Source organism: Dromaius novaehollandiae, chromosome 3, assembly GCF_036370855.1.
Source record: "Dromaius novaehollandiae isolate bDroNov1 chromosome 3, bDroNov1.hap1, whole genome shotgun sequence".
NCBI classification, from domain to species: Eukaryota; Metazoa; Chordata; class Aves; order Casuariiformes; family Dromaiidae; genus Dromaius; species Dromaius novaehollandiae.
The window spans coordinates 27,245,815-27,259,381 of NC_088100.1; the positions used below are offsets into that span (position 1 = coordinate 27,245,815).

At 41.5% G+C, this 13,567-nt stretch overlaps 1 protein-coding gene and 1 long non-coding RNA gene across 7 annotated transcripts in view; one reads left to right on the top strand and one right to left on the bottom strand.

Annotated features, from left to right (window-relative positions):
• LOC135327829 (uncharacterized) overlaps positions 1 to 2,096 on the bottom strand; it is a 42,852-nt gene extending 40,756 nt beyond the window's left edge. For all 6 annotated transcript variants that reach the window (XR_010388228.1, XR_010388229.1, XR_010388224.1 and 3 more), the window contains exon 1: positions 1,985 to 2,096. This is a non-coding gene — a long non-coding RNA (uncharacterized LOC135327829). The remainder of the gene's footprint in view (positions 1 to 1,984) is intronic.
• The window catches only part of FAM83B (family with sequence similarity 83 member B), a 54,869-nt gene continuing 43,110 nt past the window's right edge, over positions 1,809 to 13,567 (top strand). The window contains exons 1-2 of the mRNA XM_026103069.2: positions 1,809 to 2,081; positions 6,988 to 7,491. Coding sequence (XP_025958854.2) covers positions 7,048 to 7,491 — 444 coding nt within the window. The 5' untranslated portion in view covers positions 1,809 to 2,081; positions 6,988 to 7,047. The remainder of the gene's footprint in view (positions 2,082 to 6,987; positions 7,492 to 13,567) is intronic.

The window sequence follows — 13,567 nt, forward strand, 5'->3', positions numbered from 1 at the left end:
ATGGCAATAGTAATGCCTTATTATTATTATTATTATTGATATTATTGTTGTTGTTTTATACTATGTTTTTTGATGTGTGTGTGTGTATGTCTGTGCTGCTTTACATCTCTAATACTAGATCAATACCCTGAGCTGGGTACTGTAGGGGCAATGAAGAAAAGCTTTCCTTCTACATACAGTAACATAGCAAAAAAACTAAGTTTTTTTTTTAATGCAGATTTCCTTATACACAAAGCTATTAGTGGTCTCATTACTGTTTTTGTTTAAGCTATGCCTGTAGTCAACCACTGACTTCTCTAACAGGAAGTTCCAATAATACTTGTAAAGTTTATGTAATAGAAGTCTAACCAATTCAGTTGAGGTCAGAAGAGCTTCTGTGATCTTCTGTCCACCTTCCTACCCTTTCTAAAATAACCTTAGAAAACAGATCTGCTCTTTAAAAAATTTGCATGGCTCCACCTCATTATGGACAAGTTTCCACAAAACCATGCTCTCCTTCCTGACCACATATTTTCATGGGATAAAAAGCACTGTGCATTAGCTAACTATTACATAGTAAGTATATTTTAAAAGTCTGTGTTTGTTTTTAAAACAGTCCCTCCCCCTTATTTTTCACCATGAACACAGGGAAATTCTTTTTCAGATGCAACTGAGAAGAGTTTAATCATTCATTCAATCCAGGTGATCCTGTGTCTGTAAACAGCAGTCCATGAGTATACTGACACCAATTGTATCTTCTTGCACATTCCAGTATCTGAATTCACTGTTCAGCAGAAGTTACTTACTGCCTAGTAGCCACCAGATATACATATGCTTTTACACACATATTCCTGTGTAGACATTGGATTTCTTTTTTCTTGGAGAACTGTCATCCAAAAATCACAGTAGAGCTGTGCTTAGCTTCAGACATATGGCATACTCTACGTTTGCAACAGGGCAGCGAAGGTGGGAAGAAAAGCTTGTGTTTAAAGCCAGACTGGATGAATTATTTCAGATAAAGCACCATGGCAGGGTGACACTGCATTGACTTAAACTATGAATGAATGAGCTGCCTGCACTAATGTACCACAGGACACATCACGGCACATAAGGCAGAGCCTATAAAGAGGCTGTTGCCATTATTTTAAACTGACAAAAAGAAAGGAAAAAAAAGACTTGGTGTCCTTAAGCCATGCACACATGCAGCACATTGATCTGTTAGAAGTTACATGATCCCCTGAAAAAGATGATAATGTTTTGGAAAACTCCTTCGGAGAAGGCTCTCTCACTCCCCAAACACGGGCCGGCCGTGCTGGCGCACCCCGGGGCTGCAGGAAGGCCCGGTTGGGGTTACGGCCTGCGGTGGGGCTTTGCCTCCAGGTCTGCTGCTCCAACCCAGACAGAGCCCAGAGGTCATGAGCAGAAGAGCATTTTAAAGTAATTAAGCTCTGAAAAACGGGGTCACCTGAATAATTTAAACGTGCAGGTACAGACGGGAACTGCTCCCTCGATGGGAAGCTGTTCTTTGCAGTGGCCTGAATTATAACTTGGAATTTAAACTTCTCCACCTGGAAGCTGTGACTCTCGGCTGAAGAATTTATTTCTTGTTTAAGTGAAAGTTCACCTTTTCACCCCCCCTCTCACCGCGCACTCGCACACCCTTTCCGCAGCCCTGTTCCAGGTGCCCCCAGCGCGGCTGCAGATCCCGAGAGCCCCCCGAGGTGCGCAGCTGCGCGCCGGGCAGCCCCGGGGGGACGGCACCCTCCCCGGCGGGACGGCATCCCCCCCCCGGGGGGACGGCACGCACAGCCTCCCCTCGACGGGACGGCAGCCCCGGCGGCCCCGGGACGGCGCGGCGCGGCCCCCCGCGGCAGGGCCGGGCTTCCCCAGCCCAGACGAGTTCTTGCCCCGTTCCTGCGGCCGCGACGGGCTTGGTGCGACACAGTCCTGACATGTTGTAACTGGTTTCCACACCCACCGCGCGCCGGAGAGCGACGGGAAATACCTGCGATGAGCCGCGTCTCGACCTGACTCGCCGCAGCCCGGTTGCAGGAGCTGCGCCCAGCCGGGGCGCTCCCCAGGCGCGTCCCCACCGCGGCGCAGTAAGTGGGGCTCCCCTCGGCCGCCCCCGCCGGGGCCGGGGCTGGGATCGGGGCCGGGGTCGGGGCCGCCCGCCCCGGGTTGGGCAACCCCGGGGGCCGCGGACCCTCTGCGCACCGGCGGCGCCGCGCGGCGTTTGAAACGGGAGCGCGGGCGCGGCGCGGGGCCCGCGGGGGGCGGGCGGCGGCCGGGGGGCGCCGGCGCGGGGACGGCGGCGGCCCCGGGACTCGTCTGTCCTGCCCGGCAGGACGCCGCCATCGGCCCGCGCCGCGCTGCCCTCCGCGCCCGCGGAGCCCCCGCGGCGGGGCGCGGCTCGTCCCGTCCCCCGCGGGACCCCCGCAGCGGCGCCAGGGGCTGCGGCCGCGCCCCGGCCCGGCCCGGCCCGGCCGGAGGGGACACGCGTGCCGCGCCCGAAGCACGTGGCGGCTGCTGCGGAGGGCTTGGCTGGGTCGGGTCGGGCTTGTTTGGCCGGGAAAGTTAACTTTCGGGCCTAGAAAAGAAGCAGGAACACTTGCGGTGTCACTTTTCCCCTGAATTTTGCGCCCTTTGCACCCGCATAAAAATACTGTAGTAATAATGGAATAATTACCTGTTGCTGCTTAATGTTAGTAATTATTATTTGTTGCTGATACAGTGTTGTAACGCAATGATCAATAGAAAGCAGCTGACATAAAATGTCTGTTTATTCTGCTGAAGGTCGGTCAGACCAGGCCCTTAGGCAGTGAGATGGCTCCCAAGAGGAGCCATAGGCCTGAGGTGCTCAGGTGGGTACCCCAAAACCCACCCGCAGCCTACGGGGGAGCAAGCGCTGCGACAAGGTGCTCATGTGGGTTCAGTCTCCCTTTATGGTAGTGGCAAGGTTGAAACTTTTTGCAGAAACTGAAAAAGTGATCGCATTTCCTTCGGAAAACAGATAACGGCATCCCAAGGAGAGCACCATTGCCAGGGCCTTCCCAAGGTCCAGCCATATAAGCCTGAGCTTCTCCAGAATAATGTGCTGAATGGCAAATTCTGGAAATCCTGAGAACAGGACTAAGGTGGGGAAGTTGCTTGTCCTCAGGACTATCCTGGAGGATTGTGCTTCTGGAACCACTGCAAAATGTACCATTTTCTTCAGTGGGCTTTTGTCATCCGTTGCTTTTGTGGAAGCAACTGCGTGTATGTTTTCACAAAAAAAATATGGGTTGACTCTTCTTTCAAACCAAAAGGTTTCTTCTTGCTGGGTTTGTGACAATAGCATTGGAAAGATCAGAGCATGTTGTTAATAAAAGGACAAGATGGCCACATGAGTGCAGGATTCAGAGTTTGCTTTCTTCAACAAGAAGTTCAGTTCTAGCAGCTGCTTTGGAGTTGTAAAAAAGTTTTAAGTAATTGGTGTCTGTGTCTATCAAGGAGATGGCTGATACACGGGACATGATGTGCACCCCCAAAAAACATATAGAAAGGACTGGAAATAATGGTTAAGTTTACTTCTCAGAAGAACACCTGTTTTCCTGGTGCTGGTAAAATAGAGAATCATGTATGTGAAGTCTGGTAAGGTGTAGATGACATCTACAGAGGTGGGAAGATGAGTTTAGTCAGGCCACCGGAAACATCCCATGATGGGCTGGATTCTGCCTACCCTTACTCATTCATGTTAGTAATAGAATTGTTTACCTGAGCAGAGTAAATCCTAATCTTCAAAGAATCAATTTGAGTGTGCAGAAGTCAATGTACATGGTTGAGGAAGACACGAAAAAGTTTATTTCAAAATTTTGTCTGAGCCTCTGTTTTTCGCTGTCTCTCAATCCATCAAAAATTATATCAGTGCTGTAGATATAGTTCCTACAAAATAGCTCTTACTTTCTAAGAAGGAAAATACCAATTTCAAGACATCTAAAGCTTTTGTCACATATACCTGGAGACATAATTTTACTTTGAGAGTTTTCTTTTGTTTCTTCTCATCTCAATCAGCATTACATGCTCATGTCCTTCATCCCAAAAAGCAGAATTAGAATTATTTCTTCTCATCTGTCCTGTGATTTGTTTCTATGCTGACAAACGTAACATTTGTTATCTTTAATAAATGTATGCTGCTTTAAACATCTTTTATAAGCGGCACTCACAAATCAAAGATCAACATCAAAGATATTCCGTGTAAAATAACTTGTCTTGTTTGGAAGAGACTGTACTAATGTAGAAGTCTCACCTTTCCAAGATTATATTATACTTATATCCTGCTTTCAGCATGTGTCTGAGCATAAGTAACTGCATATGACCCATGCCACAATTAATTTATCGTCTTCAATAAAAAGTCAAACAATACACTGTATTATTACAAAAAGTAAACTGAAAGAACAAAAGAGACATGTGAGCCAGTGTACATGCATACACACACACACATCATTTTTTGCATTTCACTTGTTTGTAACATTCAATATTTTATATTGCACAACTTATTAATTACAGTCTTGTTCACTTTTTTACTTTTTGAAGGAAAGAGAGAAGAGAAGGAAAAGAGATCTAGACAAGCTTTTGAAATGAACATCTAGATGTCTTTCTGAACTATGTATATGTAAGAAATGGCAAAATTCCTATTCTAGGTGCATATACTTGCCAAAATAATAATCATTTTAGAAAAATCTTTCATTTGTCTTAGTAGTATCAGGATTCAGCCTTTAATGTCATAATAAGAGTGAGTGTTTTCTTACAGTGTTTAGAGTGATACTAGTCCTGGGAAGTCCTACAACCAAGGTATACTAGATTTTCAGTTAAGTAACCTATATTAGTGTTATAACTCTTCAGGACAACTCAGCTGAGTAACTCTGCATTTTGCGCTCTTGGTAGTTTTTCATTCTTCATCTCCAGTTTCTTGAAAGCGTGTTCCAGATAATTGGCTTGCATGAGACACTGATTTGAACGTTTTAATTTCATAGTATTATAAGAGCTTGACTCTTCAGTTGGCAGGTTGTGTCTGCACCACATACCTGTCTCTCCATTGCATTACACCACATGTTATCATTTGCATCTGGACAAAGTGTGCACATAAATGCTACCGTTCCTATTTTATAACATTTTCTTTCCGCCTTTTTATGGCAGTGTACAGCAAAGCCCTACATATCTGTCACAGGGATATATGCAATTCTCAATCAATGAAGAGCAATTGGTTCTCAATCAATGGAGAGCAATTGGAGCCCTTTCACTTGCTGCTTTCCAGTTCACCACAAAGAGCTACTCTGGAAGCAGCCAGAAACACTCCTTTCCCCCAGGCTCAAACGCAGTCCTATCTGGGAGGATCTATCCAGCTACTCGGCTGAGAGATGGGATTCAAATGGAGTTATTTCATATGACGTGCTGATGCCAGCCTCAGATCCGGATTTTTCTTTCTTCATCTTTTTTTAACCTCAGACTTCCCAAGTTCCTCAGAAATCTTGGTTTAATTGAACATTTGATTGGGTTTTAGAGTACCGGTAGTACATGGAGATTTTGATTTTCATTCCTTTGAGTTAATGCAGCTAATTACATTTCATTTCAAGAAGATTTAGACTATTCCCAACAGACTGTGAAAGGCAAGTGCGCTGGTTGCAAAGATATCTGAAGGGTCTTCATGTGAAGAGAGAATTATGTTATATTTATATGCCAGTAAATAAAATCAGAACTCCGTACGACTATTGCTCACTGTCATACTGCTATACTATTCATTGGGCTTGTAAGGAAACCTAATGTTAACTTTCAAACAATGCTTTGTATATATTTACCACAATTACTCTGCCCTCGCTGCCTGTTTTCCATACTTTTGCTAACCTTCTCTAAGCTTCTTTATGACATAGGCTTTATGTTCTAGCCATTAGAGATGAAACAGTGCTACCACATTTCATCTTTCTATTTTACATGGCCATGTTTGTGCTATTCGCATGAAAATTCCCTTTTTTTCTTCTGGTTTACCTCCCAACTGTACAGTGCTGAAGTTCATTTAAGGTTCAATTTTTAGGCAGATTGTGGAGTTCCTGCAGTTCTGTAGAGCTGCACAGACATAAGGGTAGGAACAGTGGCCGTTTGTCCTCCGTGTACCTTAAATCCCAAGCTCATGCAGCAGGGCCCATCCCTCTCAGCCTCTGTTGCATGAAATAATAGAAAGATAGTAATAATGAATTTATAAATCATCAGCAGTAAACACCTTATTTATTATTAGTGTTTTGAACAAAAAGGTAAGATTAAAGCAGCCACTCCTTTTGGCAAAAGGAATGAGGAGGGTGGAAACTAGACATCAGATTGCTGATTCAGAATTTGATCCCAGATGTGGGAGGAGAAATCTTTCTGGAGTTCCTCATAACTCACTGAAATGAGATAGGCTGGTCCTGTTTGTGAGCAACAAATGGATTAGATCAGCATGGGAGAACAGATAGATAAGGACAAGGGCCTGAAAGACTGTGGTTTCAAAGAAGTCAGAAGGAGGGTATGTATTCAACAGAAAGCTTAATGCATCAGAAAGTAGGAAATAAAGTTAGTTTGTGAAGTGTTTCTCTTAATACTCTTCTGCCAGTTACACCATAAAGAGAGTTTTGAAATACAGTCTACAGTAGTATATTGGGTGCATAGGATGTATATTGGAGTTACTGGTAGAGGTGTTCACTGTATTGTCAGCTCTGCAGTAGCGCTCTGCGGTAGCTTTTAATATAGGAGCTTTGCTAAATCACTTAATCTCCTATTTTTTTAGTTTTGCCTTATGTGGAAGAGGGTCTTTAAGTAGCTCCTTAATATTCATTTGGGAAGATAAATCACTGAGCATTTTCAAAACGTTTTGAATTAGCTGGATGGCACTAACAAAACTTGCAGTAATATTACTGAAAAAATATTTTGAATAATATTTGTGTGTCATAGATTGCTACAAATAATCCTGATTGCATTTTTTCCTTCCTCTCCTTACAGGTACATTTCATCAGCTCATGAATGGAAGTTTAAAAGACTTTATACAAAATATATGTGAAAATGGAAACTTCATCTTTGCTTTCATCCTTACATGATGAATGCAGATCAGACAACTACATTGAACCTCATTACAAGGAATGGTATCGAGTAGCTATTGATGCTCTAATTGAAGGAGGTGTAGAAGCGTACAAAGAATTTCTTTCCAAAGAGAGATGCTCAGAGTTCCTAGCAGATGAGGAAATTGATTATATTTTGAACAATGTCCATAAACTTCCCCAAAACACAGTTTATTCTTCTAACCATGCCATTGATGACACCTCTTCCTCGGGAACCTATTGGCCTATTGAATCAGATGTGGAAGCTCCAAATCTTGACTTAGGTTGGCCTTACCTGATGCCTGGAATTTCTGGTGGCACAAACATTGATCTGCTTTTTCATCCACCCCGAGCGCACCCTTACACAATAAAGGAGACTATTCGGAAGATAATACGAGATGCAAGAAAGGTAAATGTGAAAAATATTCAAACAAATTAGCAATAATAATCAAATTGTTGTTTTACAGAGACTTCCCCCCCAACTGGCAGGAAAAAATGATCTGTCTGCTAACAGTTTAAACTAAAAGGTTCTCCTGGGCTGAGATCAGTCCCTTGCTATATGCAACAATGTTATTAACCTTATTTACAAGAGATCAGAGATTAATTAAAGGGTTTAATGAAACATACTAGCATTTTACTATAATGATGACCAGACCATGAGAAATTTGTAGGTAATCAGCATACCTTTTCTTTGACCTTAGCTGAATACACTTCAAGTGATATAATTCTCTTTAACTTAAGGGTATGCCCTAAGGTTTCTCTCCTGTGTCAGTGGGAATACACATGCAGGGGTTTGGTATGCTAGCCTGCTGTTTTAAGAAAATAACATCTTGATTTACATCGGAATCATGTACCTTAAGGGTCTCAGCTTTTGTGCATGTCAACTGTCCTTGCAGAAATTCGGCAGGAAAGTATTAAAGAGAGCTGAGAAGAAGCATGGAAAAAATTAGATTTAGGTGACAACAAACTAAGTTTTGGTTGCTTACTTTACCTTCATTTCTGGCTAATGTCTAGTTTATGAGACATGTGGACACTTCTCTGAATGTATTTATCTCTACTCAGGGGATCTTGGATCTTGAGTTTCCTAAGGCAGAGCACACTTATACCTAAGTGGCAGAGTGCTGCACATACAAAATTCCTGTTGCTTGGTAGAATCAAGTTAGGAAAAGGAAATAATTGTATCAGTATGCAGTTCTGTTTGAGCTGGGGCCATATTGCCTCTTTAAACAGATGTTACAAGGTTTCAGAAGTATTGCTAGGAAGTATATCATTGAGTGTCTGCTTTCTTCCCAGAGAAAGAGAATAATCTGTGCTTCAAACTTTGTCTTTGTTGAAAGAATAGCGATGATGGCACAAAAAGAAGTGTTTCCGTGACAGACATATACTCTGTCTTCCTGGTACCTTCTCCAAACTCTTCCTTCCTATATTCTTTCTGCCTCCTTTCAGGTTCCTTGCGACTTGGTGCTAGCTTTAAATCCAGAGAATGAGCTTTAAATAGAGTTATTACTTGGCCTTTATCGTGCCGTTTACGTTGGATACCTACTGTATGCTCTTATAGCAAAGAAGAGGAGGATTACTCTTCTCCCTGTTGTCCCTTTCAGAATGAGATGAAATTTAATGTGATGTCTTCTGTTTTTGTATATAATAAGACGTGGCCATAACATTAACTTGGCCAATATACTCTGTGATCTTTTTTCGGCTGGAGCTCCTGACCTATGAATGTATCCACTTTAAGGGAAAAAAAGATAACACAGTTGGCTCTGTTTCCAAGACTAGATCAGTTTTGTGATGAGGTCTTGGAGTACCATAAAGAAATAGTTTCCAGTCAAAGTTCATGTGTTTGCCGTCAAGCCATCTGTCTACGTGCAATCCAGGCCCTTTCTAATGGCTCTTTTGTGCACAGTAAAACATCCTTTTAGGGAGTACACATCCTCTAAATGCTGTTATGCAGAAAATTCAGATATAATTCTTACTTCTTTCTGAGAAAAAAGTATAGCTTTCTGATATGCTATAGCGTTTCCATGTTAATAAAGAGGATGTTGCGTATGGGTCGCTGTCCAAATGAGCTACGATGTGACAGCTCAAAGGTTTGTTTAGTTGATCTGTACAACCTCAAGAACAAAACCATAGCACTTCTGGTACACTGATGTGGCTTGGTTCCTCCAGGAAGCAGCAATTAAGTCTGAAAGACATAGTGCTGTTTACCTCTTCTGTCTGCAAATACAAGTGATGTGCACAGAGAAGTTTAAAGGATCTGTAGGTAAGGTAAAGTAAGGTAAAACAAGCACACAGCAGGTAAACATGCTGTAAACAGGCTAACCTACTTCTCCTAAGTCACTTGTAAGTATATAGTTATATTAAACAGGGTTCTTTGTTATGTAGTAGTGCAAGCATGTGGTCATATGAGGATTGTCAAAGGGAATAGAAAAAAGTTACACATGGGAAAAAAACCTGTGAAGAATAAACAAGTTCTTCAGCAACTAATATTGAACCGATACAGCTCTAAGCAAGCTCTATGGGAATTTTAGCAAACTTCTGTGAGAAAATAAACAGACTTTTGGAGGCAGGAGTATTCACACCACCTAACTTTAAGCCCCAAACTAATATACATGAGTCGACCAAATGAATGCACCTGAGTTCAGAGGCTGTTTTCCCTAGGTTACCTGAACTGTTGGTAGAGAAAGAAACCCACACCCTCCTACAAGGGCAATTCAAGGAATATAAGTTTCTCCACTGATTCACCCAATGAAGGAACTCTTCAAAGTATATAAACTAGCCCAAAAATTCATGAATGAGACTGGGCCAGTTGAAACCTGGGTTCTTTTAAATATCTGGAGGTATATAAGGGTAAGATGACCTTATTAGTGGACTCCCTCTTGACCTCTTTCATGCTTGATGCATCAAAGTGTCACTCCTTAAAATGATTATTATGTATGTTAATTTTGACCTTAAGGAGATGTGTAGTAAACAACAGTAGGCAACTTGCTATCTGACAGTGATTTTTCCTGACTAAAGGAGGAATTAGCATAAAAACAGTGGTTAGGAAAAAATGTTAGAAGAAAGTCTTACCACTTACATTTCTTAAATGCATAATTTATGCATAAAAATTATGCACATCACCTTCATTGTAAGTACATTTAATATAATTATAGAGTTTTCCTACCAGAAAAGGGTCAATATTATTAAATCACAGAAAAAGAAGTAACCATTTTAAGAAGTAGAGATTTTACTTAAGATGAGCCCATGTTTGGGAGCCCCTTCTGCAGAGGAACGGTATTGTTCATGGGATGACATTGCAGTCTATGCTACAGCACTTCTGTTGGGTTGGTATGTGGTCACAGTGACATCAGCAGAGTGCCTTAGGTCAGACCTAATGTGCCAACAACATGGGTTTACTGTTGGTGTAGCTAGACCTCATCTCCAAATGATACAGCTCGACAACTGCCCTCCTCTGTCAACATAACCTGCGTTCACACAAAGAGGGTTTTTGACATGGCTGTGTCAAGTGGGGAGATACGAGCCTTTTTCAGATGTTGATATAACCATCCTGGAAAAAAGCACTGCAAGGTCTATCTGACCTTAAAGATGGACGGACTTTTGTGAACAAGCCAGTAGCCTTGTTTCTTGTGTATTTTTGAGGATTTTTACCTTTAAGCATTGGCAGATTTCCAGCTTCTCTGAAGCTTGAGGTGCTCCTGGAGCTCAACTGGACTGTCTGAACCACAACTGATAGTGTTTAGCAGTTTTTCCTTAGATGATTATTCATCTGGGAGATGGTATCAAGATGACTGCTCATCTGTGTCAGGTTAATGTGAAACCTCCTTTTCCTACTGTAAAGTAACATAGAGATTTCAGTAATGAAGTGTATTCCCTGTATGACTTTTCATAATAGTTGCCTTAAAACTGTCAGCTAGAGGGGTGTACGTGTGTGTAATATCTTGTATTGCCTGCTCAGGTGTCACCAGCATTGTGAGGCATGGGGAAGGGACAGGACAGAGCAGCAAAGGGTCCTTCTGGCAGTGCGTTTTTCTCTTACTTTATTAGCTGCATTCCTCTTTCCACCACCAAGACATTCCTACATAGTTTTAGAGAGAACGCATAGCTCTGAGTCTTTTAGATTGATAGCAAATAAGGATCAGCTCTTCCTGGAGAGAATTCAAACCTGTTTTTTAAAGAATCATGTTGTTTAGACAGCCCAAGGATTACTGTTTTCCAGCACAAGCCAGAAAACACTCAAAGACTTCCCTGCCATACTTTGGGGATTTATGATGGAATATATTGTTACCCACTGCACGATAAATATGCAGTACTTTTCACTGATTTCATTTCATTCAAATAGATCAGAACTCTTGAGCCTGGATTCCTAAAATCAATGATAGTTGTGGAGACTTTCAAAAAAAAAAGTTATTTGTTTAGAAGCCTAAGTAGAAATTTAGATGATTAACATGTTACCATTTGGGGAAAACAAAAAAGGCCCTTGTTTTCGCTGAATTACTCAAGTGATTAAGCTTTTTAATGTGAAAAAAGATCGCAAATCTTGGACTCTTAGAAAAAAAATTAAGTTACACTTAAAAGAGATGGCTATTAAATCCTGCTGGACCTGTTGGAGATAGGCCATTAGTAAGTCTCTCTTTGATTCTCATGAGAGAGAGTTGTGTACAAACAGTGAGTATGATTCCTGCATTATCTTTTAGCTCACTGGACTCAGTTTATAATGATATAAAAAGGAAAAAATATTTTCTGCTGGTTAGATTTATCATTTTGTTTGTTTGTTTTGTGTTGTTTCAGGGAAAAGTGAGATGTTTTGTGTTACAGAAAAAAAGATTATTCACTGTTGTTCTCCTTTGGCCATGGACATAAGTACAGTGCCAGTTCTCTAGTACAGGCTACATTCTAGTATGAAAGAAAATCAGCTTCTTTGCATGCCTATGTGAAGACAGCTGTTTCTACACAGAAAGAAACTTGTAGAATATGGGTGTGGAAGACTGTGTTGAGCAGTCTTTTTTCACTCTCTCAACAATACTCCACCAGCTACTTTAAATATAATTCGAACAGAGACGGGAACAATGATAATGAACTGTGCTTGAGGCAATGCTTGTCTTAGCTCACTTGTCTTAGCTCATTAATTGCAGCAGTCCAAGTAGGTGAGAGAGAGGGGCCACACTGTATTGTTCATAAAAGCTAGAGAAATCTGCTGAATTCAGGGAAAGAGAATAGGTAGATGAAATAATCATCCCTTTGAAAAGTTTTGTATATTATTTGTAGAGTGTCTGATAAACAACAGATATCTTTTTTAAGATGAAAGTAACACTTAGAAGGACGCTCAACTACAAATGCCTCTCACATGAGTTGAAGATGTACAGGTACGTTCTCCCTGCTAAAAGGTGCTACCATGCAAGATTTCAGTGGGTGCTTTTTGGTTCAGCTGCTATGAAATAAGCATATTAAAAGGTGAAGTCATCATTCGCTTCTACTCATCTTCTGTTAAGTGACTTCCTGTTATTTGACAACCGGCGTGCCAGTCGTGTAGTTTCCGGGTGAAAAATAATTGTCAGCTTTTGATAGATGTATTAGAGAGAGTGAGGTCGCGTCCCAGCTTTTCTAATCACATCGGGCACGTGCCATGCATTGGAAGAGGGCATGTGTCTTGTTCTTTGCGCTGTTACTGTGTGACTCAATGTCTCTCTCTCTTTTTTTTTTTTTTTTTTGTCGTCCTCTCACAGCGAGTAACTATTTCAGGTATTTTATCTGCTTGGTTTTGCCTTTGGAGTCCTCACGCTATTTTACTAGCCTGTCTCCTTCTACTGCTGCCCCCAGAAGTGACAGAGCAGTCACAATAATAAATTTATACAGTATACAAAGAAAGCAGGCATTAGTGGGGCAAATTTGCAAGTACTTTCATTCTTTTATGTGACCATTCAGATTTCAGAGGAGCAAACTGCAATGATTTAATTATAAAGATATCCTTAAAATTGAAGTGTGAGGGGATGCTGATTTGATTGCCAATATGAAATCATCTTAATATCTCCTAAATTTATGACTTACAAGAGAGTTTTGGTAAGTTTGCTGGAGAAGAGGTTTGAACTGCTCCAAATGGGAAAGTTTAAGAGGAAAGGGATGTGAAAGAATACAACTGACAACAAATGGTTTGACCCACCTCTGATTTGACAGGACTTGATCCAGTATTCCTGGGACTTCTGTGAAAGGCATTTCTTATGCAACAGATGCTATACACCTTATGCTCACAATTTTTCCTGGTATTTTTCCCTATTAGGTAGGAAGGATCTAAAACTGAAAAGCAGATAGAGGCTAGGGCTAGAATGGGGAGTGGGAATCTTTGAAAAAATCATGTAATCTCGTGGTGTGGTTTTTAATTCATAGGTTTGTATCAGGTCAAAGCTTTGCAAGACTACTATCCTACTAAGATAGTAATGGATATCATGAATTAATGTATAAGTATTGACATTTTTATGTCACAACTGGGC